Source organism: Thermothelomyces heterothallicus, assembly GCF_042370625.1.
Source record: "Thermothelomyces heterothallicus CBS 202.75 unplaced genomic scaffold P884_scaffold_4, whole genome shotgun sequence".
Taxonomy (NCBI): domain Eukaryota; kingdom Fungi; phylum Ascomycota; class Sordariomycetes; order Sordariales; family Chaetomiaceae; genus Thermothelomyces; species Thermothelomyces heterothallicus.
The window spans coordinates 1,411,602-1,438,293 of record NW_027192565.1 but is presented as its reverse complement, the minus strand read 5'-3'; the positions used below and the strand labels follow the sequence as shown (position 1 = coordinate 1,438,293).

The window sequence follows — 26,692 nt, the reverse complement described above, 5'->3', positions numbered from 1 at the left end:
AGCTCACTCTGGATATGCTGTCCAAGCTCGAGTCGACAACCAACTCTAAATGTGTAACGGCATGCATGTGTAACACTTTGCAGTGTTTTTGTTGCCTCCTTTGGCAGCGAGTGCCCCTCTTATTGGCCCGCGCGGGCTTCAGCTCGCTAGCTCTTTTGCCGCCCTGCCGACCCCACGCGCCGGAGATTCGGAGGCTCGAACACCCCACATGGCAGCCAGGGAGCGAAACAAAACCCCTCAACCCCGCCAATACCTCAGGGTGTTTGTTGTATGTACGGATTACATAGCTCCCTGCCTGCTCATCAAGTAAAATGAAGCAGCCATCGCTGGGAGCTACGCAACCCCGAAAGAAGGCACATGCTGAGCACCATGCCGCTTCCTCGGCCACTTGGCCCGTGAGAAGCCATCGGATGACGCGCCTGTTCTGGTGGATACGCTAAGCTGGGTCCGAGGAAGAATCGGCGCACGCAAATGCGGAACGCCCGCGCAGTCTCGCTTGGCCCCCTCCCCCGAGCAGATCTGGCGGAGAGAAAGTGGTGTGCTGTCAGATGCCCGTAATGTTGGCGTGCCCGCTCGGTTCCTGGTAGCCGAGCGAGGCCGAACAAAAGCCCTCACGCAGAGAGACGCAAACAACGGCGGGCGTGTGTGCATGGACAAAACTCCAGGGGTTTTCTGACGCCGAGTCTCGTCTTTTCTTCTTGCCTGTGTTCATCCATTCCACCCTCGATCCAAGTTGGAATCGCACGCTATCAGCCAGGAAGCATCACACCGCCTCGCCCTCGTTTGTTCTCTCGCGAATCTGGGTCCTGGGTACGGAAAAAGCTTCAAACCGGTAACGGAAAGAAGACAGCGAGAATGGCTCCCATCAAGCCGCACTGGGTGCAGCCGTCGCACCCCGACATTCAGGAGGTCATCGTTAACGAGGCCGCCTTCACCACCAAGAGCATCTCTAAGATCTCCCTCCCTCCGTTTGGCCTGTTTGCCAAGCTGGAGTTCCCTCCCTGCACCATGGCCCCCAAGCCCACGTACGCGACGGTCCAGATGGACCGTGACAGGCACTTTGACCTCAACAGCGACCTGCTGTACATCAACCACTCGTGCGAGCCGTCTCTTGTTAGTAGCTCCCGTATCCGGTAGGAGGAGGCGATGGTGAGATGTGAGACCGAGGACTAGCCAAATTGTTGACACGAATGTCTCTCCAACGTTGTCTGCGTCATTCTAGATCTTTGACACGTCCAGCATGACCGTCATCGCCGGACCAAAGGGGCTGAAGCCGGGCGACGAGCTGACAGTATGTTGCACCCTCCCTCCTCCCTCCCTTCCCCCCCCCCCTTCCTTTTTTTTCTCTTTCTTTTCTTTTTCTTTCTCGGCCGCCTCGCGAGGGCAGAGGAGAAATTAAAACAATTTTTTTTTTAAAAAAAAGAAAGGTCGTAAAAAAAAAGCCCATGAGAGTCCCTTCCTGCTGAACCGTCTCTCCCAGTTCTTCTATCCCTCCACCGAGTGGTACATGGCCCAGCCCTTCGACTGCCTCTGCGGCGCTCCGACCTGTCGCGGCCGCATCGCCGGCGCTCGCGACATGACGTCAGCCCAGCTCGAGGGCGTGTGGCTGAACCGGCACATCCGCGACTTGCTCGAGGAGCGGGACGCCGGCCTCAAGGCGAAGCAGGAGGCCAGCGCCACCGACGGCACGAATGGCACCGACGGCACCGACGGCACGGATGGCACGGATGGCACCGGCCGGGTTAACGGCGCCGATGCTGCGCCCAAGGCTGATCCCGCTCCCGCGCCCGCCGGGGCGCAGCGGCGCGGCCCGACGTCAAGGGAACTGAGCGGCGAGATGGGTGGGGATACGGCGGTGCAAGCCTGAGGGATCTGTCGGCCTGGGGCGGTTGTGGATTTTCAACAATGATGCAGCTGGTCTGGCCTTCACAGAAAGGAGGATCTCTCTAACTCATTAGCAAAAAAAAAAAAAAAAAAAAAGGTGCTTTGCGATTTCGTTGCTATTTTACATCCATCTAGATCTACAATATGTGATATGACTGAGGAGGGTGCGTTGCTCAAGAGTTCTAGACAAATTCCACCCCAAAATCGTGCCTGCTCATGACCCTGGCCCTGACTGAGTCAACCGATTACCCAGTATCCCCCAACGTGAGTGTACAATAACCATAGAACTCCGAGCCATCTCCAGCACCACATCGGTTTGAAAGCACCTCCCCCGGCCTCTAGATATAAAATAGGAGACGAAGCGTGACGTTTCAACCCGTCGAAGCCTTAGCCTCTGACTGGCGCTTTTCTTATTTCGTTCTTCTTCTTTTTTTTCCCCCATGGAGGAACGCTCATGGCCCGCCTTTCCGGAATCTCGTCCTCGCAAAAGCAGGGCACGGTGTGTCGCCTCCCTTGATCCCACCCAGCAGCCAATCCGTCAAGCCCACCACCTTGGCGCCGACTCCCTTCTCCCACTGACCGCCTTCCTGCACATGCTCGATGGTGTGGCTCAGTATCCTGCCCTCGTTGTCGAAATCGAAAATGAACAACCCCGTAAACTCCTTGCTCGACCCAACGGGCTGCGCCATCCCGACGGGTGCCTTGACCTCCGTCTCACTGTGTTGCGCCGCTGTCGAGCCCCGCTGTCGCGCCCCATCAATCGCCTCATGCTTCCCTTTCCCGCCCGCCATCTCATCGCCACTCGTGGTCTTCCCGGCCTCCTTCGCACCCTTAGACCCAGACTCGGACCCGGACCCGAACCCCAACCACCACTTGCGCAACTTCCCGCCGCCGCCGCCGACCGTGCGCCACCGCACGATCAGCTGCTCGGGCATCGCGCCCTCCGGCCGGCGCCCGCCGCGGCCGCCGCTGGGGTAGTAGACGGGCGTGTCGACCATCCGCTCGCTCAGGATCTCGAGGCGCACGTTGCCCACCAGCGGCACGCGGTTCCAGGCGATCGGCGACGACCACAGCGCCGCCGTGTACGCCACGCGGCCCGAGACGGTCGGCAGGTGCGGGTGCGTCGAGGGGAAGAGGTGCAGGGTGATGGAGGGCGAGAGGATCTGCTGTGGCGGCGGGGACTGCAGGAGGGTGGGCAGATGCGCTTGGAGGATGCGGAGGGCTGGAGCGAGGCACCACAGAGTTAGCGCACTGTTTGTTCCAACATTTACTTTTTGCCTCTGCCTTTGGTTCGTTCGAATGGACAAAGAAAGTGAAGCGAGGGAAAAAAAAACGTACTCTTGCCGAGCTTGACCTTTCGCTCGTCAGGAGGTTTATTGTTTCCTGACTCCGGGGAGAGGAGCGGCGGGTGCGAAGTGAAGAGGGTGAGTTCGGGGGGCGTTGTCGGATCGGCGACGGGTTCTCGGAACGTTGACAAGCTCTTTGCTGGCAAGGAAGAGGTGCGTGGTGGCTGAGCTGTCGTTGAGATATGGACGGTGGGCGCTGCCGGGCAGCACAGTCTTTCAATCCCTGGTGAGGAACCCCATGGCTGTGGAAAGGAGGGAGCTCCGCCGGCTGCTGCCGAGGAGAGTCGTGCTGCAGACCCGCGAAGAGGATGGCAGACCACCCTCGCCGGTGCACACATTTGGGCGTCGGATCGTGAATTGCCTTCCCGCTTTGGGGACTTATGCGGGTAAATGGCCGACTAACCGCCGATTGTCGAGATGCGCTCGATGCAGGATTCCTCTTGGGTTTGGTGCTGGGAGTGCCCGTGGGTGCAGCAGCAAAGGATGATGTCAGTGGTGAGTTTCTTCTGAGCTATACTACGGATACATAACTCGGTATCAATACTTGTACGCTATTGGGGCCATGGCACCCCGATAGAGCGATACCGAAGCCGACCTGCGCGCTTTGAACTGGAAGATCCCAAGAAGGAAAACCCTCTCTGCTCTGTTTAAGACTACGGATACACAGGCGTTTTGAGTTCTACCATCAAGCGTTTCTTCGCCATTGAAATGATTTCGCTTTTGGTGTGTGTTGCCTCTTTGCCCCATTACGTATCATCGAAGGTACGGATTACGTTCTATGCATTTGCTATTGCTTTCAAATCACAACAGCGAGCTGTACTGTACTGTACAGCACCCACTTGGACAATTGATTTTCGCCCTTTCGAACTTGTATACGCAACAAAGCTACAATGTTCATAACCGTCACCATAGATATAAAGGAGCCAATACAAACACAAAAGAAGAAAAAGCGTAGAAGAAAGGGGAGAGCAAGAGAGAGGTGAGGATAGAACAAATTAAATCAAACAACTACTCTGCAGAGAAGAAATGACCCAAAAGGTAGAAAGAAGTGTACCTTTTTTTTACTGAGTATTTTGTCGTCATTTCGTTAAACAGGCCGCGTGTCAAACCAGGAACAAGCCTGGGGGCCTTTTCCCCGAGCGAGCCAGTCGAATGATGGTTTGAGACGAGCGGGTGGACGAAGGATGCATGCTGCATCCGGTGTTTGTTTGGGAGCCATCTCCAAATATGCACGTTTTCCCAAGGCAGCGTTTTGAGAAAGTGGAATGTTGCCTGCTCCATGCACCCTTGTCTCAGCATTCCCGTGTACCCAGACTGTCTGACCGCCGCCAGCTGATGCTCAGTGTGGCACGGCGGAGCCGCACCTCAACCGTCACCAGCCAAAGACTCCCAAGTCTCGGCTCCTCGGAAAGGCAGGCACGCCAGAGGAAGTCACGCGGAATGGTCTACTGCAAGTACGCACGCTTCCGACTTCAAGCGACTTTTTAGGAGCCGTCGCCGTTCCTTTATTAGTTGGCCTGAACACTGGCCAAGAATCCACACAGGCACACACACATAGTTGGCACGGCTCAAGGCAAGGTGGGTGTCACGTGAAATCACCCCTGATAGGCCCCTGCGGTTATCGAACAGACTGGACCACCAACCAATGGTTGATCTGACGCCCTGACGCAGCAGCCTTCCATGAACGACTGCGCTTCCTCGTCAACTCAACCGACCAGCCATCCGCATCATCAACCTTCCGCCAACACTTCGATCAGTCGCCCTCTTCCACTCGCATCAGCCACAACCATTTTTGCCTGGATTGTCTAAATACGCTCGGCGCATCAAATCCCGCCCACGATGAATCCCGAGTAGTACGTCCTCATCCTGTTTGCTACCGAGGGCTTGCCGCCTTGCTTCTGCCTCTCTATCTTGCCTGCTGACACTCTCCCTCTCTTCCAGAGTTCGACCCCTCGACCTGCGCCGATCCTTGCGATGGCTGCTTGGTTCTAAAGCTGTCCTATCGCTGCTGCTGCTGCTGCTGCTGCTGCTGACCACACCTCAGATACGACTATCTGTTCAAGCTACTGCTCATCGGCGATTCTGGCGTCGGCAAGTCTTGCTTGCTCCTGCGCTTCGCCGATGACACCTACACAGAGTCCTACATCTCTACCATCGGCGTTGACTTTGTACGTGGTGCCGCTTCGAGAACAGCCGGACTTGGTCGCAGAAGCTAACCCTCGCAGAAAATCCGGACGATCGAGCTCGATGGCAAGACGGTGAAGCTGCAAATCGTACGTCAAAGCTACATTCCTCGCTGAGTTTGGGGGAAAGGCGGAGAGAGATGCGAGAGAGAGAGAGAGAGAGAGAGAGAGAGCCATGCGCTGACTGAGCACAGTGGGACACTGCCGGCCAAGAACGGTTCCGCACCATCACATCGTCCTACTACCGCGGTGCCCACGGCATCTGCGTCGTCTACGACGTCACCGACATGGACAGCTTCAACAATGTCAAGCAGTGGCTGCAGGAGATTGACCGGTATGCCACCGAGGGTGTCAACAAGCTGCTCGTGGGCAACAAGAGCGATATGGCGGACAAGAAGGTGGTCGAGTACACAGTGGCCAAGGTGCGTTTTTCTTGGATGCCGCATCATGCCAGGTTCGACACAGAACTAACCCCCCCTTTTTTTTTTTTTTTATTCACACAGGAATTCGCCGACAGCCTAGGCATTCCCTTCCTCGAGACGTCGGCCAAGAACGCCAGCAACGTCGAGCAGGCCTTCCTGACCATGGCTCGCCAGATCAAGGAGCGCATGGGCAGCAGCATCGCCACCAACAACACGAAAGCCAACGTCAACGTCGCGCCCGGCCACGGCGTCTCCAACAACCAGTCCGGCGGCTGCTGCTAAGCGACGGCTCACCGCCTCTCTGCGCCATTTGATGTTGCTGCTCTCGGGTGTTTTACGGTTTCTTGCATCGGATGGGTTCTTTGTTTCGGACACTATGGGGCGTGGTTAGATCTGCGTGGGAATGGTCTGAGAACGGGGGAGATGTCCTTTGGATGCGCCGACGGTCGGGATTTCCATCGCTTGGGTTTCTCACTTCTGCGTTAGTCCTTTGCGTGAGGTCTGGGAACCCAATCTCGGGAACTCCAGGGGTGTTGTGCTTTCTAAGGGAACCGGGTAGACGGGATGCGAGCCCCGGGCGACACCGGAGCCGAAACACGACAGACCGGGCCCAGAGCACGAGTTGTTCATCTTTCCTTACCGCACTACCCACCGCTGGCTTACTAGTACTATTTACAGCTTGTGTCTGTGTATTTCCCCCATCTTGGTCATAACTGGGTCTGTTTTGTTTATTGATACACCGCCTTCGTTGACTCGGCCTTTTTTTTATTTAATCCTTGCCTCTCGGCCTTATTTTCGCTCATGGTACTGATCTGGGACGTTGCTAAGCAAAGTGCATTCTCCACTACTAACCTTTTTTTTTCTTTGCTAGCTTGCGGGTTGTGAGGCGCGACATCCCACGGACACTCACGTAACACACACTTCGAGGCAGAGCCCATTATCAATGGTTCCCATTAGTCCCCTTTGCAACTCCCGCGCTATCCGGTAGTCTGCTGGCGTGATTTTGCAAATGACAAACCGATAAATGGCAGAGCAGGAAAAGGCGATGTGAAGCTCAACTCCCTGGCCGTTCCAACCCCCTCGCGTCACCTGCCATCCATTTATTGCCTCCTTCCTTGGTACTGGATATCACGAAGCATCATCCAACTCTACTCCAACTTAGACCACAGATGGCGAAACTAGAATAACAAACAGATCCTTCCAAAACAGGAAGAAGCCGGACTAAGATCTGAACCCCCGGATCAACTAATTTCCAAGTCCCGTTTAATTCCTGGTTAAAGGCCCAACCACCGCATCGCCTTGCTGCTCCGCCCCCGTTGAATCTCCTCGCGCCGCCGAAGGTACAGTGGCATCAGCCGCCTCGCTTCCCTGGCGAGCTCCGAGTCCGATTCCGAGTTGTCCTCGTCGTCGTCTTCATGACCAGGGGCGGCGGCCGCCGCCGGAACAGGCTTATTGGAGATCGGCGTTGCTGAGGATGCTGACGTGAATTTCTTGGAAGAAGGGGGGATTGCGCGAGGTGAGAGGGGATCTGAGTCCTGTTTCCTGTGGCGCTGGGGCCCGGGGTTGTTGTTTGTCCCACTGTCGGGCTTTCTTAGGCGAGCCGGCGAATCTTCAACGATGGTGGTGGTTGGTGCCGAAGGCGGCCGAGACTCGATTGTTGAGTTCACCTCTGCCCACTGCACTGGGCTTTGTATAGTCGGCGTGTCGGTACAGGCTGTGTAAGGGCGTGGAGCCCTGCTAGGTGTTGATGTTGCTATTAGCCGGGAAACATAAGGATGAATCCTTCCTGGTGTGGCGCGCTGATGAGCGTGGATGGGTGGTGATGACGATTCTGTCGGCGAGGAAGGCGACGGTGAAGAGGGCGGGGTGACGAGCGTTGAAAATGAAAAGCGAGAGGTTACCTCCTCCTTCTGAGGTGGTGATGTCGTGCCGAGCGACTTGGTGCTCACCGTGAGACCGGGACTTGTCTTCTGCGATGGGGACCGCGGAGCAGGGTGTTCATAAAGTGGGCCCTCGGGCATGTAGTAGTCTGAGATGGAGATGAGACTTTCGCGGATAGCAGCGACGAACGCGGCTGTCTCGGGTCCGGTGGCGGATGAGGCAAGCAAGAAGTTGGCTTTGGAAATGGAGCATGGCCCGACAAAAGCGCCAGACATGCGAGAACCGCGCCGGTTGAGGAAGCGGAAACCCTCACTTGGGCGCCGGCTTGTGTCGGGGCCTGACAGAGACTTCTGCGTTGGAGTCGAGACATCACTGTTGACAATGCCCACAACCTTCATCACCTCAGTGCCGATGAGGGTCTGCAGAGCCAAGACGGTTGCGAGGTGCTCCGAGGGATACTCGATGAGCAGGAAACGGACGTCTGGATGGGTGGCGAGGTACGTTTCGAGATGCGGAATGATTAAAGCAGCGAGAAGGGCGCGGTCAGCAAACGGGTTGCTCTGGGTTTGCTTGGTGAGTGGCTGGGCGGTAAACGCCTGCATCGCGTTGGCAATAAGGTGTCTAGATGTCTGCATTAGCGATTACATCCCTCAAACATGGTATTCCTAGCTCACATACCGGATGTCCAACCGACCACTTCGCGAGAGGCCGCTCGTCTTGGAACCCAGCTTCTCGAGCTGTCCGACAACCTCGGAGAGACGGCTCTTGCTCACTCCGCTTTCCGAGCCGACGGCCAGGATGAGGTCGAGTCTCCTCTCGCCGCTTGGGGAGCCAACTTGTGCTTCGCATTCTAGAGGTCTCCACAAGCCGGCTTCCGTCGAATTCTCGACGCCGTCGGCGGTTGAGATGCGACGGTCCCGCAGAGGGAACTGGGAACCGAGGAAAGACCGCAGCAAGTTCTGGATGGAGACAGCCGCCTCCTGGCCGACGCTGATACTGTATAACCTTGTGTCCAGTCGAGGCACAGCCGCAGATGTGTCATGAAAAGAGCTTGGAGAGTTTTTCGGCGTTGGCAAGCCATGTACCAGGTCCTTCCGCGGCCAGGTTGCGACACCGGTGGGATCTTCTTCCTCTGACCGACCTCGCTCAATCTCCCTCTCATCCATTGTGGCTAGCGGACTTTCGCTTTGCCAGAAGCCATATCGGGAAACCCGAGCCAGGGATAGCGACTTGCGAGGAGCCCCGTAGCCTTCGCTGAGACGCCGGAACACGAAATCGTGGAGACCGTCAGGGGTCTCGGGGGTAAAGAAAACAACGAGGTCCTCCAGCAGTGGCAGCAACGACTCGAAAGGCTCGTCCTTCGACTCGGTGATTTGGGCGCTCGTCCGTTCTACTGAGCCACTTTCCTTACTTAGGGACAACGTATCACTTCCCGACTCCGGTAGCGTAGCTTGCTCCTCAATCTTGCCGCCAGGGGCCGGGGTTTGCTTGGGCGACAGGTTTAACTCGGCAGTCTGTGATCTCCTGTGGTCGAACGCGTCGGGTATTGGAGTTTGTGCATGATGAACTTTTGACTGATCTCCACCAACTGCCACCTCGCCGGTCCAGGTTATCGGCGATGACGGGATGTGGATCCTCAGTGACGGTCTATGGGAAGCGGCTGAAGAGGGTTGCGTTCCCAAGGTGCTGTCGGGCGAGATACCAGGAACGGGTTCCGCAGAAAGTCCCGTCTGGCGATGACTTGGGGGAGGCGGTCTGGGCACCCGAGGAATGTCGGACGCCTGGACAGCCCTTGGTCTCGGGAGCTTCTTGGACGGAGGGATGTCGACCAGCTTGACTGTCAGCTCCGCTTCTGGCGTCGACGACGGTTGGAGGAACTCAGTCTCCCTATCGAGCGCGTCTGCAGCTCTCATGGCGCGGATAATGGGGTCTTCGATGGTGTCGTCTCCGGCGGCGGCGTATGCTCTCCATGACGAGAGCTGCTGCGTTTGCCCTTCATTGGACGGTGCCGGCTCTGGAATCGCTTCCGCTTCTCTGCTGCGTAGTGGCGACTCCTCCTCCTCGTAAAACGAGAGCCTTGCCAAGGACAACCGAGCATGCCCATTGCTGGCTAGCCGGATGAACGTGGCATGGGCCTCCTCGATATTGCCATCCGTTTCATGCTCCATGATGGCCGACAGACAAGATACTTGCGCCGACATTGTTCCCCCGTGTGTAAAAACAAGTCGCGTCTCATCTGTAGATGTGGAAGGTCGCAAGAATTCCAGGGCCTCGGCGCGTCGAGCCTGGGCGGCAGCGTGATATCGGTATATCAGCTCCCGGGCGTCAAAGGCCCTCCTCTCCTTTGAGACCTCGTCTTCCAGGTAATATTGGAGACCCGGGAGGACGAGAATCTTGCTGGAGTCCGGGAGAATACGCAGTTGGGTCGACACTAACTCCGGAGGACCCTCCAAGGCAACAATATGCCCAGAACTCCGTTGTGGGATCGACATCCTGATTCCGGCTCGAGTCTCGGACTCAACGGCCGGGTTGTCAACAGGGCAAGGGCGAAGATCGTCGCCGCCACACTAGTTTGCTCCAGCAAGGTAGCGCGTGGGGGTTCTAGAATCTCAGTCTTTAAAAGGCTAGAAAGGGACCCTGGAGAGGCTGACTGGTGTCCGCGAATGTTTGCAAAGCCCCAAGCCCGTGCCACGCGACCAACAGACCAACGGTTTTGTGATGCGAAGGCGAGTGGCTTTAGAAAAAAGAAATCGAGATCGGCCAAACATGCGCTAGGGCAAATACTCGAGGACGAACAAGGAGGAACATGAGGGGAATGGCTTGCATGGAGGGCTCAGATATGGAGGGAACGGAATGTGAGAACTGACGAGAAGGCGAACATCGGACGGGAGTCCCTGCAGGCAGCCGGGTTCTGCGAAGCGTCCGAGTCCTAAAACCGTCGGCCCAGGCCTACAAGTTTGGACTCATCACCCATGTGCCGCCGGCATGTTGCGCAATGGCAAGAGCAAACAAGCTAACCGAGAACGTGGCAAAGAGAGACGAGGTACCGGCGGGAGCACTTCGTGCCTGCGTCGCTATTGCATGAGAGCCGCAAGGGAGAATAGGCAGGCACGAGACAAAGAAGAGGAGGACGGTTTGGGGGGGAAGGGGGGGAGGGGGGATTGGAGCGGGTTGACGGTTGGGTTGTGCTTTCCAAATCTGGGGGGTACTCTCCGGTTTGCAGTTGATGACGATAACTACTTCTACTACTACCTGAGTGAACTAGAGGTTCAAGCTGTAAGTGCCCTGCAACTAAGGAAGGTACCTTAGTTAAGTGATGGAGCGGATTAGCCCAAGGATTGCTAGACTGCAATGTATGCGTGCCCGAGGTGACGAGAAAAAGGAGGGTAGTAGTTATCCATGGCTGTGTTTCCTCCAAGCCCGTTCCGTCGTGTTTCCCGAGCCTCCTCTCTCGTACCCGGCGGAGAATATTAAAAAGATTAATTTTCAAAGACCCCGGAAAGGTGTTCCCGGCCTCAATGTGACGGGATCCGCGGTCAAGTTCTCTGGTTGGCTGGCCAAACCCTGGAACATCCTTGTGTGGTGTGAACGACCCAAACTTTGGGGAAGCCGGTGGTCGGATGTACGAGAGTAAGCGCCCGGGGTACGATATCAATGTACCGGTAATCCGCACATCAGATACTCAGCCGTCCACGATTGGTAGGGAGCTACGTTATCGTGGCCCAAGCCCGGTCTCTACATAGCAGTTTGAGATGCCGGGACAGGCGAAGAGTGTGTGTATGTATCATGTATGGATCGTGACACTACTGTACACTTATTTACCCACGTCGCTAGAAGGACGAGGAACGGGGGCAAAGCCGTCGGTACCATCTGCCACTGCCACGGCCTGCGCCGTTCAAAGATGAGCTTTGCTTATCATGAACGATGCTTTATGCACTTACGGAATACACTAGTTAGGTGGCTGCAATATGGAAAATCACCCTTGGCACGTGTTGTTGGTTGGCCGGTAGTTAAGCCACAGTCGTGCGTAGTGTAAGGTACTGCAAATTGTAGTTGCAATCGGAGGCCGCGAACCTGAAATCCCATCTCAGAATGATCTGTTGCGAGGAGCCGCTAACACGCTTAAGGTAAGGAACCTGCAGCGATCTGCGGGCTAGCTTGGGCTGAATGCTAGGGGATCATTCTCTTGTGCTAGTTAGTTATCCCCCCGTCTTTACCCCTTGCTTAAGAATTTGGTGATTTTCACAGTAACTACATGTTAGCCGCAAGCACCAAGCATAGCTTTCCAAATCGGGATGCATGTGGGATGATTGCTTGTAAAAATAACAAACAAACTTAGACCAGGGCGACCGGTCACTCCCGTCCCAACTCAACTCACTCCTGCCCCATGAGTTCATCTGATCTTTGGTTCGCCCAAATAAACCGCGATGGCGCATGGTATTGAGCCTGGAATGGATCCGAATACTAGGGTATCGTTCGGCAAAGGCGTGCAAGTCTAGCTGCTGGCCATCGTTCCCATCGTTCTCGGCCTGGTCGCTTGGCAACTACTATGTATTTCGTAAAGATGCTCTGTCATATGCTGACCCTACTGCTAGCCATCGAGGAAGATCGACACGTCGCGGCGACTCGGTTTTTCCACAACGGAGCAGAACTGCAGTAGTGCACGGCGTACAGTGTGCAAGTACTGCGAGCCAAACTTATGGAGGATCTGACGGCGTTCCCGGGGAGGGCGTGGAGACGCCGGGGCTGGCAAGTGGCTATGGCCAAGAAATGAGTGGCTTGGTCACTCTTTGACTTCATTCTTTCAATACCTCCCCCCTCCCCCCTCCCCCCTCCCCCTTTGCCGCCCTTACCGTCTTCTGGCACAGATGCAGCTTGCCGGCGTCGCTGTTGGGGTAACATGAGAGAGAAGAAGGGCTCTCTTTCCACCATCCACGAATGCAGGTCTTGCATTCGAGACTGTACGACATCAAAGCGTCCCGAGACATCAACACCCAACATGGCTCTCGGTATCTTCCGTCATTGGTTTTTGCCGCGCACGTTACCAAGTACGGATTACAGTATTTTATGTGTGTGGTCAACTACGCAGTAGTTGCGCTTGGTAACGATCGTCGATGGCTCCGCTGCCATTCCCGGCTGTCGAATTTTGCATCTCCTGCAATGCGGAATCCCGTGGCACTGCCCGGCCGCTGAGTCCTGACAATCAAACTGAATCAGAGTTCAGTGCCTCCCAAACTACCACGCGTGTTACAGCCGGATTAAACCGGATGCGGGGATCCGCCACGCCTGGGAGAGTGGTATGGTCTGGGCTTTTTTCTTCAGCAGTCTTCCTGCCTACTCGTCATCGTCTTCCATGAGGGCAGCGAGCTCGGCCTCCTCCTCCGGGCTGAGAAGACCCTCGCCAGCGACCTCCTTTCCCCCTTCTTCTGCGGGCTTCTCCTGCTCCTTGACTGCAGCATCGACGGCGGCCTTATCCAGTGGCCAGGTACGCACCGTTCCGTCAATGCTCACGCTGCAGATCCGTTGGCTCGACCCGCTCGGGTCCCTGAGGACCACCAGGTCTGTGACCTCGTCGTAGTGTCCCACAAGGGAGCAATACAGGTTGCCCGAGGTCCGATCCCAGAACTTGATGTCTTCGTCCCGACCGGCCGTGACCACCCACCGCTCCGTAACCGCTACGGCACGCACGTGGTCCCCATGATGGAATGTGTCTTCGCAGGCAAAGTTTCTCAGCCGCGACAGGCACTTGGCGGTGCCATCGCCGCTCGAGGTCCAGAGATCCACGTCGTCGCCGTCGTGGTCAAGCACAAGCTTGTAGACGGTGGTCTCGTGTTCCAGAATGGTCCGGCGGTCCGTGCCCGGCGCGTCGGGAGACGCCTCAACGACCTGCTCCCACTTGTCGAGCCGAATTCTCCACCGGCGAATATGCGGGTCGCTGCTGGCGCTGATGAGACTGATCTCATCCGCAGTGGACGACGCGTGATCGACGACCAGGTCCTGGATGCTGAGCATGTTCACCGCGCTGTCTTGTAGGGTATGCAGCCTCGCGCCGGTAGCGACGTCCCAGACCATGATCTTCTTGTCGGCGCCACCGCTGATCAGGAGGTCCTTGCCGCCAATGGTTGCACAGGCGAGGGCCTTTACGAAGTCTGTATGGCCGACGTATTTCCGTCCGGGTGCTTTGGAGTTGAGATCCCACGACCAGATATTCTTGTCCCAGGATCCGGCGAAGAGAGTTCCGGAGCCGGGCCCGCCCACGGCAACACAGCAAACGGGGGCGGTCGGGCCGCGGTAGGCCGTCTTAAGGTTCTCGGGGTCCTATGCGGAAAGGAAAAACTTTAGACATACGATCCCGTTGCACCCTTGGCTCATACCTACGTTTAGATTGACTAGGCGTACGGCTCCGGCCGACTCCGCAACCAAAACTGCAGACCCGGGGGATCTGGGGTCGGGCACGGCAGCTAAAATCTTGGATTTGAGGAGAATTGGGTCCCCATACTTGTTGCCAGCCTTGGCTGCCCGCCGCTGCCTCTTCTCCTGAGCGGCACTGCAACCATCAAATTAACATTGACTCATTGAGCATTTCACACGGCCACCATGCCCCTCTTCACTCACTCTGTCTCGAAAAAGCGCTCTGGGTCGGCCGACTGCATTGCGGAGGAAACAGGGGTCCCCCAAAAAAAACGAGAGAAAAAAATCAATGCACACGAGTGTAATGAATCCCCAATTATCGGTCTATATCTTCGTTGCTTGCCTTTTGTCTGGTTTCTTGATAAATAATCCATTCGGTGCCTGATGGAAAGGGATAGAAGTCGCCAGGCGACCACAGCTGGCAGGCTGGGGCCATTCAATATTATTACGGGGAGTTCGCGGTACGGATTGGTGTAAGTAGTGGACGGGAAAAGAGTGGGGGGATGACGCGAAAACTAATGGGGGAACGCGGTCAGACGCGTCTTCCGTTTTAGCACCACCGCTTAGTGGATGCGTTGTACATACATTACGGATTACTTACAGTACATCTCCCACAAGCAAGCTACCACCCCACAGCAGCATCGTCCAAACATAAGCAAACCGAACGACGCCGTAAGCAAGTCTCAAACGTCGGGTTTTTTTTCTGAAGGGAAAAGCAATCGAATGCCCAGTACTGATCCTAGCCCGAGCCCCAATTGACAGCAATGGCGTCGGTCATCGCCTCTCGGCCACGGCCACGGCCAGCGCACACACAGGGAACCACGCGCTGCGCATACACGCCCGACGGCTCCAAACTGGTCACGGTCGGTTCCAACAACACAATCCGCCTTTACAAGACAGGCTTCGACGGCGAGCCCACCAATATCGACGACTGCCAGGAACAGAACCTGGCCGTGGCCAGCAGCAACGACTTCTTCGTCGCCGGCGCCGAAGATGGCACCGTCAGCTACTACTCGCTCGCCACCAACATGTTCGACAAGTTCCTGCTGCGCACCTCGCTGCCCGTCCGCGACGTCGCCCTCTCACCCGACAACAAGTGGTGCGCCGTGGCCAGCGACGAGCTGACCGTCAAGCTGGTCCACATCGAGGACAACACCAAGCTGCTCACCCTGAAGGAGCACGGCAAGCCGACCAAGCATCTCTCGTACGATCCCAAGGGCAGCATGCTTGCCCTGTCGTGCACCGACGGCATCATCTATGTCTACTCCCTGACCGCCGAGCACCCGGAGCTCATCCGCAAGGTGGACGGCGTCATTGGCCGGACGGAAACCGAGTCGGACGCTTCCTGCAGGGCGATATGGCACCCCGACGGGCGGGCATTTGCGGTGCCAACTCCGACGAGAGAGATCCAAGTCATCTCAAAGAACGACTGGGAGAAGCAGCGCGTCTTTTCCAAGGGCCATGATGGGGATATCACCGCCCTGGCCTGGTCGCCAAACGGCGCCTTGCTCGCCACGGCGGGGAAGGACAGAAGGCTGCTACTGTGGCAGACCAAGGACCAGACCGTCATTGCGAGATACGAGTATCCGAACGTCATCGATGTTGCTTGGCACCCGTCCAAGAACCTGGCCTCCTTCACCACTTCAGACGGCGAGGTCTTCATCTGCGACGACTTCGTCCCTGAGCAATTTGCCTCGTTGCTGAGGCTACCCAAGCAGCCCGCCCCGTTCATCCACGACCCTCTCGAAGAGTTTGGTGCGCACGGCCGGAGGTCGGAGCCTAACGGTGCCGGTGGTCTTCCCTCACGCCCGCGACGGGGCTCCGTCGACAGTTTGGATGACCTCCTGGACGACGATGACTTGGCGGACGAGGACGACGGCTTCGTCGTTGATGACGATGGAGCGGGGTACACGCTGAACGCCGCTCGGAAACGGGCAGCCGACGATGACGGCTTGTACGGACAACGCCCCAGCAAGCGCGGTCACTTTGTCCAGCCGCAGCTCCACCCGCCATTTCAACCCGGTTCAACCCCTTGGCGCGGCAACCGCAAGTACTTGTGCCTGAACCTCATCGGGTTCGTATGGACCGTGGACCAGGATTCTCACAACACGGTGACGGTGGAGTTCTACGACCACGAATTCCACAGGGACTTCCATTTCACCGACACCTTTCTCTACGACAAGGCCTGCTTGAACCAAAAGGGCACGCTCTTCTCGTGTCCGCCGAAAGACGACGCCCCGGCCGTAATCTTCTATCGCCCCCACGAGACCTGGACACAGCGGAACGACTGGCGCATAGAGCTGCCCAAGGGCGAAGCCGTCGTGGCCATGTCGCTAAGCGACACCTTCATCACCGTCACGACGACCGCCGACTACGTCAGGATATACACGCTCTTTGGCATCCCTTATCGCGTCTATCGACCCAAGAGCACGCCCATCGTCTCGTGTGCGAGCTGGAGGGACTACGTCTTAACCATGGGCAACGGCCCCGTCGGCGCGGATGGCATGTGCCGGTTGCTCTACACAATCGAGAACATTAAGCGGGACGAGATATGCCAAAATGAAGACACGGTGGCGCTGCCCGAAGGAGCCACCGTGAAGAGTGTCTTCTTCTCCGACAACGGGGTACGTCTTTTTTTTTTTTTTTTTTTTTTTTTTTTTTTTTTTCCTTTTTTTCTTCCTGCTCTTTCTCATTGCCCGGCCATCCTCTTTTGTCCCGTCACTAACTTTTCGCAGGACCCTTGTATCTACGACTCAACCGGCACGCTCCTGACCCTGCTCCACTGGCGCGAGCCCTCGCGCGCCTATTGGGTCCCCCTCCTCGACACCAAACTCCTCCCGCGCCTCGCCTCGGGCCGCAAGCACGAGAACTACTTCCCCGTCGCCGTCGCCGACAACAAGTTCCACTGCATCATCCTCAAGGGGGGAGACCAATACCCTTACTTCCCGCGCCCGCTCCTCTCCGAGTTCGATTTCTCTATCCCCCTCACGTCCGCCCCCTCCTCCAAGAAGAAGAGCAAGAAACAATCAAGGGCGTCCGGGTCCCGCAACAACCCGGACGACGAAGACGAGGAGATGCTCTCCTCGCCTTCTGCGGAGGAATCCGACGCCGACGCGGACGGAGAAGAAGGGCAGGAGGACCCGGCCGAGTCGGAAGCGCTCGCGCTGGCGCAGGGCTACCTGCTCAAGTCGCTGCGCTCGGCGCAGCTCGCCGACCAGCTCGCCCACACGCGGTCGACGGCGTCGCAGCGGGCGCTGCTGGCGCGGCTGGAGCTGGACATCGACAAGACGCTGATCCAGATGCTGGCGGCCGAGTGCCGGGCCGGCGGCGAGGAGCGCGGCATGCGCGCCCTGGAGATGGTGCGGCTGATGCGCGACCGCAGCGGCAAGATGATCGAGGCGGCCATCAAGGTCGCCGAGCGGTACGGGCGCGAGCTGCTGGCCAGCAAGATCCGCGAGTGGGGGGAGAGGCGGATCGCTGGTGGTGGTGGTGCGGACGGGGATGGCGGGGAGGATGAGGACGAGGATAATAACGATGATGGATATGGGTTCTAGAGGCGAGCGAAGGACTGCGCATTGGGCAGCAACAGTCTCCAAAGGGCGTGCTCGATTCCTTCTTTTTTGTTTGATCTGCCCCCCTGTGTGTGTCCGGGCCGGGTTCCCGCGACGATGGTACATGTACAGAACACCCCATGTTTCGTTCGATGTTTCCCCTTTTGAGGTAACGGAGGTCGATGGAGGAAGCAATCCTGTGTGAGCATGACAGTGGTGATATAGCATGACGCATATTGCATGGTTTCAAGGAGCTGTACGGCGTCCAAGAGAGGAATGGATGCCGGCGCGTGGGAAGAATAGCGATCTGCTGCCAATATAGGGCAGCGAACTACTCGACATGTTATGTATCCCTGGTTTTGTAAATGTGCTCAGGGCTGGCGCTGTTGTGCTAGGTATCTAGCAACCTAGCGCCTGAAGTTTCCGTAGTGTCTCCGCGCCCTTGGCTAACTTCGAAACCATATAAGCATTCGAAACACCCGCTTCTAGTACATACGACCATACCTACCAGAAAATACGGGATCCCGTCCGCTCTCCCTTAGTCAAGCTGGTAAGGGCCGAGTCAGTAGTTGGGTCGGTGACGACCAGCGAATCCTCGGTGTTGTATGTCTTTTTTTCCTGTTTGCTTCTCCCTCGAACTTTTTCGCCCTTTCTGTTTTCAAACCAGGCCCCCCCGCCCGCTCCCCTTTTCCCAACCGCCGTCTTTGTGCTCTATGTGGCGGATGGTCGCCATGCCTAGATATCCGGAAGAGAAAGCTGACAGAAGCTAGAGAGGACTGAAGCATTGCAGAGATATCCCCCGGACCCCGGCTCTCTCTCGAGAGAGAGACTGCAGACTTGGCGCAGCGTGAGCTAAGGAACGCAGAAACAGACCGAAAAACGGAGCCGCGTCCAGCCAGGCCGTCCAAGAACACACAGGAGAGGGGACCACAAGGGAGACTGGCTGGGGGCAGGGCGACTGGTGATCATATGTTGGGAAGGGACAGGGGAGCGGAATTTAACGCGGGAACTTGCGATCCAACCAAGGGGATGAAACGTGGGTTGTCAACAGTCGCTGCTTCAAAATTTCGATGCGGGATCACCAGATTAGAAACCTGCCGACGGTGAGAAAGCTCAGTTTGACCCCCAAAAGCGCTGCAGCAGCGAGGCGTGCATTTGCCCTGCGACACTCAGCCAGCTGAAATAGTTATGAGACGTAAGGCAACGAGCATCAGCATCAGCTGGGTGCACCGCCAAAGTTAGACTCTCCCTTGTGAAACGATTGCTTCCACCCGTTTTTTTGAACTATTTTCAGAAGAGCTGAGAAGCGGACGGCGCAGGTAGGTAGCGATGCGCGCGGCAACGGCAGCAAGGGCAGGGTACCAACTTCAGCTCTTTCCAATGCCGTTCTCGGGTATCTCTCCAATGATAGATCGAGCCAGACATCCGGCTTGTTCCTGTATGCAAGTTTGCCATGACGTGTTGAGATAGGTATCGTTGCTGCAAAGCCCATGCCTCTCAGTCAGAATTCGCCCACGCCGCGCCATTGAAGGCCAATTGCAGCACTGCAATACATTTTTTGGCGGGTGGAACGAGCACTAGGAGAAAGTTTGGTTCTGTTCGGTGCAGGGCTAGGGCACAGACGCTGCAGGAAGGTGGAGAGGGAAAGAGGCTCGATCAAGGTTCGGGACACGGAATACGGAGTACAGATTCCACACGGCCAGGGGGCACGCCGCGCAATGCCAAGGGCCGGCTGTTGGCAAGCTTGGGGCCCCCCCATGCGAGTCAGAACCGAAATGTGGGGAGGCCCTGGTCCAACGACCTCTTTGACAGGGCAGCGGGAAAGGGCGAGCCGTGCAACACATGGCATCAATGGATGTGCAGAGTTCTGCTTTTGTCATGCTTTGTGCCCTTGTTTTTTGCTCAGGGGGTGCATTGGGCCATTCGTTATCTTCCAGGTCGTGTCGGCTGATCGACATGGGTCCGTTAGTGGTTCTGGAACCAGAGCAAAACCATGATTGCCTCGCTAGCGTAGAAACGAGGGGTACGGACACCTCATGCCGACAAACAGAAAGACCCGAAGGCTTCTAGCGGCGATTCCAGAGCTTCTTTTGCTTCGACGCCCCCTCCACCGTGTCTACACTAGCGTATAGTTAGGGAGTGAGCTGTTTCAGAATCAGCCCCGCCGCGGGTGGCAATGTGCGACAGTTCCAAAGATCTTGACCATAGTTAATTCGGTCACGTACTGATATATCCGTAGCAAGAATGTGAATCCCCGTCTCAGCTGAAGGGAAGGGCCAAGAATGGTACCGACTGTTCAGCTGTGGTTTCATGTCCCGCATCTTCGGAGCAGAATGTCCAAGAATGTCAATGAGCTCTACATGCACACTGATATAAATCTGGTGTATCTGGGCGGTATCCTGTCTGCTTCTGGAGTCTGATGGGGTGGCACCGCCAAAAAGGAAGCTGTGCCCACCCCAGGCACCGCGGCCGAGCGATTCAAATGCCCGATTTGGCATGTTTTCGTCCCAGCACGGCAACGCCCTTCTTTCGCTCTTTCCTCTCCGGGGTAATTTTCCGGAGCTCCTCTTAGATCGTGTTTTACGCAATGGAAGCCTATCTCAAACTATAAGTACAGGCATTCCATAAAATCATTCGTGTAAAAAATGATTGTGCCTAGCAGCAGCAGCAGCAGTCACGAGTGAGGTTTACCCAATGTCACCGCCTTCTTCAAAGAAGTCAAAGAGATTTGGGGGACAAGCCGCCAGCGCCGCAGGATGGGACGGTCACAGCCGCCAAGGCTACAAATAGATCTTAGGTTGCTTTGCCACAAGCGGGCCAGACAGAGTCGATGCACGATGAAAGTACTAGAGGTAACATGTTCTATGCCTGGTATGATCGGGAAGTGTTGTACATACTACCTTACTGTAAGGGGAGTTAGGGACATGATCTACTCCGTAGATGAAGTTGGTTGGTAGTGCCTTATAGGTACAGTACCCGTCAAGCATATCCCCCTCTCTTTTCACTGTACCACAGTAGGTACTATGGTGAATGTAAGGAATTACAAACAGTTACGGATGATATTGATGTATATAGTACAGTACCGTGGTATAGCAGCACGGACCTTTTAGCCCGAGGAATCGCCCGCCCACATGCATGCTTCCGCGGTTCACTAACTACACTAGTAGCTCCTAGAACCGGGAATTTAACATTTTCGTGCTCCCCTGCGCGATGGGGAACGAACCCCTCCTTAGCTAGTGGTCTTGTCAAGTTCCGGTAGCTCGTTGCAGCCAGATCTTCGTCCTCCTTCTGGTGCGCGGGTTGAGAGACCTCTGTCTGGTGGCCTTAACTATCGATATTGCATGCTTCCTGTAATATCTGTACTAGGTTTCCCGTCACTGAACACCACATCACCTGCATACTGTCCGACGACATCCTTGCCCGTGCACTGCCAAACCTGAACTGCGCGCACGCAACTTGCAGGACCCAAAACCCCTGACCTGCGCTTGTGGAGCGGCCCCCGGATCGTCCCTTGTGCAAGTTCTACCAATCAGTCAGCTTCAGAAACCTCCATCCGTCTCCCTGCTTTAGCTCCGAGTCCTTGCGCCACCGGGCAGCGGATCAAAATCCTAAAGAACGCCTTCGCTCCACCTCTAAACCCTTTCGATAATCTCTTCCCTCCGCCGAACTCGATCGCATCCCGGATCGACGAGCAACAAGATTGAACGCTTTCGGGCACACATCCCACCAACCGACTGCCGAGTGCCGACAGCCGACCTTGCCTTCGCCGGGTCTGTAACAGGCCCCGTACGGCCACCACGTCCCGAGACTGGCCTACCCGCACGCACCTGAGAGGTAGTCAGTGCCCTACGGAGTACTAGTAATAAGAATCGAGAAAAAGCGGCGAAGAGCGGGTCCTTGCTACGGGGGTCCCGAACAACGGCGGGGAACGAACGACAGCGACAAGCCGAGCGTTCTGCACACAAGGAAACCCCAACCGCAAACTTGCCAGCGCGCCATCGGCAAGTCGCGCGCGCAAGTGACCAATTTGGTGTTTTGTGAGACGATGAGGTATGTACTGCACATATATTCCGTACAGGTCTGGCCGAACCTCTCTGGGCCCCCTCCGGTGATCTGCGGGTTATTGCTTCTTTCTGCGGGCCGCGTCGTCGTCTGCCATTGCGCCGATAGCTGCGGAAGCGCATGCGACGCTCTGGTCCCTGCAGGCGCGCGCATCCTTGAGCATTCGTTATCGTCTTGCGGCCCTTTCCTGCTTCTACTCGGGTTCCCGTCGCTGACCGAGTTCGCATCAATATCCAGAGCAGATGGCCGCTGCGACTGAAAGCGCGCCGACGACCCAGACAGCTCAAGGTTCCGACTCGTCAATGGGTGTAAGGACCATTCCCATCATTGCGCCCACGATCCAAATGTCTACGCCGTCTCCCGGAGAACCCATGGACATCACGACCCCGACGGGCTCGTCCGCCCCGGCCTCGGCCACCAAGAGCCCGGACCGCGACGTCAAGCCCAACGGAGCGAGTAACGACCGGCTGCAACCGCCGCCCTCGCAGAACGAACAGCCTCCGCAAGAGAACAACATGCCCGCGCCGTCGTCCACAACAACGTCCACCTCAACGCCAGCTGTCCACCAGCCAAAGGTCCAGACGGCCTTCATCCACAAGCTATGGAGGTGCGCCTCGTTTCCCATCCTCCTTGGTCTGCCATGGCTGCTAAAACAATGGGTCGTGACAGCATGTTGGAAGACCAGAAGATACAACATTTGATCTCGTGGACTGCGAATTCAGATAGCTTTGTCATCCAGCCATCGCATGAGTTTTCGAAAGTGCTAGCGTACAGACTCTCCCCCCCCCCCCTCTAAGCAGGTAATCGTAGCTGACCCGATGCAGACAATACTTTAAGCATACCAACATTTCGTCGTTCGTACGTCAACTAAATATGTATGGGTTTCACAAAGGTACGAGGCGGAGAACTTAGAACGGCACATAGTCATGCTCTGGGCCACCGCTGACAAGCACACAGTGAGCGATGTATTCGCCCACGGGACGCCCGACTCGACCATGTGGGAGTTCAAGCATGGCAACGGGAACTTCAAACGAGGTGACATGATGGGGCTGCGCGAGATCAGGCGGCGAGCTTCTCGCCATGCGCTCGTGCATAGGGAGTACAACAACCAGAGACCGCAGGCATCGCAGCCGGGGACCCCCTCGGAGCCCGCGGCGTCCTCGCATGACGCGACCAACCCGAGACTGACCAACATCGAGCACACTCTCTACGACCTGAGCGCTCGGCTGCAGCGCCATGAGGAGCACGCACAGCTGATGCAGGTCAAGCACCAGGCCATCATGGACACGGTGGGCCGCCTGCTGCAATTTAACCAGGAGCTGTCACGCGCCGTTCTGGCCCTCAATCCCAATCCCGACAACCCGATACACCGGGACGGTAAGTTCTGGGCCGCTCCCCACGTTTGGTCGTAGTACCGGCATAGGCTAATACTGCTTGTCCAATGCTAGTCTCGGCCCTGCAGTCCGAAGTCCAGCGGCACATGGACTACTTTCGCTCCCTCGAGGAGCCCCACGATCAGCTGTTCGCGAGCACCCGCCCCTACTTCTCCAACGTGGAGAACGCCCCCGTCTCCCCGAGGCAATTACCCCAAGATGACCCTCGCAGGGCCAACGTTGCGGCTCCCCAAGCCCGGCAGCCCAATTACTATCGCCCGTCGGTACCCTCGAACCTGTCCATCAGCACCCGCCGTCCATACGGGTCAATAGGCGGGAATAGCGTCCAATCTTCGCCGTCGTCCATCCGCGTCCAGCCCCCGCCGCCACCGCCACCCGGGCCGCATCCCCTAGCCAACGTCGAGCTCCCGCCTAGCAGTCTCGCCCGGCGACACACCACGGCCGACATCCGCGCGCATGGCTGGCAGCCGAATCCACCTCCGTTCACGTCGGGAGGCCCTTCCTCCTCTCAGTGGCCGTCCTCCCCGAGCCGCCTAGCGCCCGGTGATGATCCGCGCCACCGTGACTCGTTCTCCCACTACTCGCTGCAGCCGCCGTCGCAGCCACACTCGCGCCCCGCGACGCCCCCGCTGCCGCACTTGTCCAACGGCGGGCCGCCGCCGGCGGTGGATACGTTTGGCAGCTGGTCGTGGAACTCGGCGAACCGAAGTGATAACCGGAACCTCACGGTCAAGGACCACTCGGCACCGCCGACCAGGAGGGGCAGCATGGCCCATATCCTGAACCCAACCGATACGGCCGAGCATCCGGACGAGGACGGGCTGGATCCGAGAGGGGACGACGACCGAAAACGAAAGAGGCTGCAGTGACCGCCGCCGCTGCCGATCCCTGATACCGCCCCCATCTGGCCGACCTTTGGGCTCCGCCTGGACCGCTACACTGCGCATCCTTACGTTTTAAAATGTCTTGCTATCATTGTAATCCTAACAGCTTCTGGGAATCCTTTCGCTTCATCATAACTGCTCCGGTCGCAGCCAGTGAAGATATCTACATACTGCCTAATCAGCCCTCAGCATCTCGCTACCACCATGTCTTTCCCATCCGGACCCCTCTTTCGCATCTGATTCTTCCTTTAACTTGATCGATCCAGGTTGCCGGTCAGAGCTGGACGTTATTGCAGTTCTCGTATGGGTCGCGGTGGGCGGAGGGAGGTTTTTCTTTTTTTTTTTTGGGGGGGGGGGGGGGGGGGGGGGTTTTTTTTTTTTTTTTTTGGGGGGGGGGGGGGGAATTGTAATTAGGTTGATGCATTTGAAGAACAAAGGGCCTTCTCCCCCTCCCCTCCCCCACCCCTCCCCCCCCCTTTTTTTTCCCCCAAGCCGCCGTTTCGCTTCCTTTCGCCTCTCGTCTCTGGCTAATATTGGATGTGTGTCGGGGCATCTGAGTATGGGTCCAGAGTTTGGCTGTGGCCCCCCGGCCGTTGGCGTCACGGATATAGGCAGTTTGATGTTGTGGGGTGCAAGCAGAGTTTGTTTGTACAAGTTTGGTGAAGGTTTGTTGCAAAGGTTCGGGGAGGGAGGGAATGGAGGGATGGAACGGGCGGCCCGGTGGGAAAAGTGCCTTATTGCGATCTGTCTTGACATTTGTATGGTCTTCTTTCTCTCTGAAGGGATTCCTTCCCGGCGACAATGTCAGGATAATGTATTCAGTATTGTACCGCTAGTCGAGGCTAGGTAGCAACGCTGCTCGTCTTGAGAGCCGAATTTGTTCTGCACGAGTTGTGAACTTGTGCCGCTTCAGAGGTCGAGTGCGGCCGACATCGACGGATGCATCACTGCGTTCTGCTGAAAGAAATCGCGACGTCGGTTCGGCATAGGTATGTATTTGACACAACCCACGATCTCCGAACAAAAAAAAAAAAAAAGCACAGTAAAACTTTGCGCGATGTCATCCCCTGCAATTCATCGAAACCCTCAGTCCTCACCACCGCTAGCTTCACTCTCGGCGTCTCCGTTGGTCTCTTTCGACAGCTCCCTCTCCCTCTCCTTCTTCTTCCTGTTCTTGTTCTTCTTCTTCTTCTTCTTGTTCTTCTCTCTTTTTTCTTCCGCGCCCCCCTCCTCTTCGGGCACATCTGCCACCTGCTGTTCTTGTCCCTCTTCTCCAGCTCCTGCATCGCCCATAAGAACGTCCCCGCCCTCCCCAGCAGCCCCCGCGTCCGTCTGCGAGGTTACTGCACCTCGTCCTTTTCCCTTCTCATCTTCGTCATCCTCCGGCCCGGCCCCACCAGGCGCGCGTGAATCAGACCCAGCCCCAGCCCCAGGCCCAGTCCCAGGCCCGTCCGGCCCGGCCACCCTGATCCTCTTCTTCTTCTTTCTCCTCCTCGACTCCTCCTCCCCGCCTTGCGCACTTTCGTCCCCAGTCCTGGCACCACCAGCACCGGCAACAGGAGCAGCCGCGACGACGGGCCGTTTTTTGCCCTTCACGAGCGCCCCCTTGCCCACATCCTCCTCGCTCTCGCTCCCGTCGACCGCGGCGGCTCCCCTCTTCCGACCGCGGTCCCCGCTCTGCTGCTGCTGCCGCTCCCGCTCGGCGAGCTGCCGCGCCGCGTTCCGGCCGAGGACCTTCCTCCGGAGCAGGGCCCTGTCGCGGTCCTCTTGCGCCGCCGCCGCCGACGGTTTGTTCGAGGAGGACGGCGGCGGAACGTAGCCTATCCCGACGTTGTCGGGCAGCGGGAGGTCCAAGTCGTCGGCGAGGCGGGGGTCGGGGGTCGCTGTTGTTGTTGTTGTTATCGTCGTCGTCGGGGTTTGTGAGCGGGAGGACGAGGACGTGCTGGATGATGCGGCGAGGGAGGAGAAGCCGCCTTCCGCCTTTGCGGCGGTGGCCTTGGTGGTAGTACTGGTGGTGGATGATGATGATGATGCCGGAGGGGTGACGGGCGGGGTGATGGGGCGGTGGCCCGCGAGGGAGAGGACTCGCTGATGTTTTGCCCTGGCTAGGGCGATGCGGTTGAAGATCTGGTTGAAGTCCGCGGTGGAAGGAGGCCGCGGGGCGGACTCCCCTTCGGCGGCCATCCTGCTTGAATAATTCAGAAGATCAGATTTCGTGCGTCGTTATGAGTCGCTTGACGAGTAAATAATCGTGGCGGTGGTCTCGTGGTTGAGCTCTTGTTGGTGTTTCTCCCGCTTTTTTTTTCTCCTCCTTGTGAGAATTGGTCGCTTATTTTCTGAAATAGTCTTCGTATAACCGCAAACAGCTGCTAAGCTTCAGACTTTAATATCTGTTTCGCAAAACGAACTATGTCGGAACATAGAAGATGGAATATGAGATGAGAGCACGCTCAACTGATTGTGAAATTTGACCTTAATCTGACGATTCCATATCTGTAGTGATTATGCATATATACAGGTGTTCATGCAAATAACGAGGTATTCTAATGCGTGCGAATCGCCCGATACTGATCAGTGTGCTCTCTCGCTACTACGTAATCAGCCCTCGTACTCTCGAGTCACACGCGACAATGTAGAACTCGCGATGAGACGCAATGCTGGTCATCGCGCTCAA

At 56.9% G+C, this 26,692-nt stretch overlaps 8 protein-coding genes across 8 annotated transcripts; 4 read left to right on the top strand and 4 right to left on the bottom strand.

The window, feature by feature from the left end:
- Positions 1–855: 855 nt before the first annotated feature.
- Positions 856–1,867, top strand: P884DRAFT_297680 (uncharacterized protein; the record flags this gene model as incomplete). The annotated part of the gene is made up of 3 exons (XM_069444540.1): positions 856–1,113; positions 1,223–1,291; positions 1,481–1,867. 3 exons carry the CDS (start codon positions 856–858, stop codon positions 1,865–1,867), a joined length of 714 nt encoding a protein of 237 aa, XP_069300274.1.
- A 114-nt stretch (positions 1,868–1,981) lies between these two features.
- On the bottom strand, positions 1,982–3,702 carry P884DRAFT_283246 (uncharacterized protein). The gene is made up of 2 exons (XM_069443647.1): positions 3,223–3,702; positions 1,982–3,106 (listed from the first exon to the last, which is right to left on the bottom strand). The coding sequence occupies exons 1-2, from the start codon at positions 3,566–3,568 to the stop codon at positions 2,337–2,339; spliced, it is 1,116 nt and encodes a 371-aa protein (XP_069300273.1). The 5' UTR covers positions 3,569–3,702; the 3' UTR covers positions 1,982–2,336.
- Positions 3,703–5,069: 1,367 nt separating this feature from the next.
- On the top strand, positions 5,070–6,117 carry P884DRAFT_297678 (P-loop containing nucleoside triphosphate hydrolase protein; the record flags this gene model as incomplete). The annotated part of the gene is made up of 5 exons (XM_069444539.1): positions 5,070–5,080; positions 5,275–5,398; positions 5,456–5,503; positions 5,608–5,835; positions 5,917–6,117. The coding sequence occupies 5 exons, from the start codon at positions 5,070–5,072 to the stop codon at positions 6,115–6,117; spliced, it is 612 nt and encodes a 203-aa protein (XP_069300272.1).
- A 2,264-nt stretch (positions 6,118–8,381) lies between these two features.
- On the bottom strand, positions 8,382–10,338 carry P884DRAFT_319153 (uncharacterized protein; the record flags this gene model as incomplete). The annotated part of the gene is made up of 1 exon (XM_069445348.1): positions 8,382–10,338. The coding sequence occupies exon 1, from the start codon at positions 10,206–10,208 to the stop codon at positions 8,382–8,384; it is 1,827 nt and encodes a 608-aa protein (XP_069300271.1). The 5' UTR covers positions 10,209–10,338.
- Positions 10,339–13,050: 2,712 nt separating this feature from the next.
- On the bottom strand, positions 13,051–14,369 carry P884DRAFT_267733 (WD40-repeat-containing domain protein; the record flags this gene model as incomplete). The annotated part of the gene is made up of 3 exons (XM_069442136.1): positions 13,051–14,034; positions 14,095–14,263; positions 14,332–14,369. The coding sequence occupies 3 exons, from the start codon at positions 14,367–14,369 to the stop codon at positions 13,051–13,053; spliced, it is 1,191 nt and encodes a 396-aa protein (XP_069300270.1).
- Positions 14,370–14,891: 522 nt separating this feature from the next.
- P884DRAFT_267732 (WD40-repeat-containing domain protein) lies at positions 14,892–17,681 on the top strand (the record flags this gene model as incomplete). Its single annotated transcript, XM_069442135.1, has 2 exons — positions 14,892–16,751; positions 16,863–17,681. The coding sequence occupies 2 exons, from the start codon at positions 14,892–14,894 to the stop codon at positions 17,679–17,681; spliced, it is 2,679 nt and encodes an 892-aa protein (XP_069300269.1).
- Positions 17,682–21,736: 4,055 nt separating this feature from the next.
- Positions 21,737–24,355, top strand: P884DRAFT_238416 (HSF-type DNA-binding-domain-containing protein). Its single transcript, XM_069440081.1, has 5 exons — positions 21,737–22,347; positions 22,410–22,508; positions 22,565–22,632; positions 22,698–23,117; positions 23,189–24,355. The coding sequence occupies exons 1-5, from the start codon at positions 21,983–21,985 to the stop codon at positions 24,001–24,003; spliced, it is 1,767 nt and encodes a 588-aa protein (XP_069300268.1). The 5' UTR covers positions 21,737–21,982; the 3' UTR covers positions 24,004–24,355.
- Positions 24,356–25,055: 700 nt separating this feature from the next.
- On the bottom strand, positions 25,056–26,444 carry P884DRAFT_327880 (uncharacterized protein). The gene has a single exon (XM_069445568.1). It carries the CDS (start codon positions 26,200–26,202, stop codon positions 25,105–25,107), a length of 1,098 nt encoding a protein of 365 aa, XP_069300267.1. The 5' UTR covers positions 26,203–26,444; the 3' UTR covers positions 25,056–25,104.
- Between the last annotated feature and the right edge of the window lie 248 nt (positions 26,445–26,692).

Coding starts and splice junctions, on each gene's coding strand:
- P884DRAFT_283246 (XM_069443647.1), bottom strand. CDS start 3,568: ATGTGTGCACCGGCGAGGGTGGTCTGCCATCCTCTTCGCGGGTCTGCA. Junction 3,107..3,222: donor AAAGGTCAAGCTCGGCAAGA/GTACGTTTTTTT, acceptor GCCTCGCTCCAG/CCCTCCGCATCCTCCAAGCG.
- P884DRAFT_327880 (XM_069445568.1), bottom strand. CDS start 26,202: ATGGCCGCCGAAGGGGAGTCCGCCCCGCGGCCTCCTTCCACCGCGGAC.
- P884DRAFT_238416 (XM_069440081.1), top strand. CDS start 21,983: ATGGCCGCTGCGACTGAAAGCGCGCCGACGACCCAGACAGCTCAAGGT. Junction 22,348..22,409: donor TTCATCCACAAGCTATGGAG/GTGCGCCTCGTT, acceptor GGGTCGTGACAG/CATGTTGGAAGACCAGAAGA. Junction 22,633..22,697: donor TATGTATGGGTTTCACAAAG/GTACGAGGCGGA, acceptor ACAAGCACACAG/TGAGCGATGTATTCGCCCAC.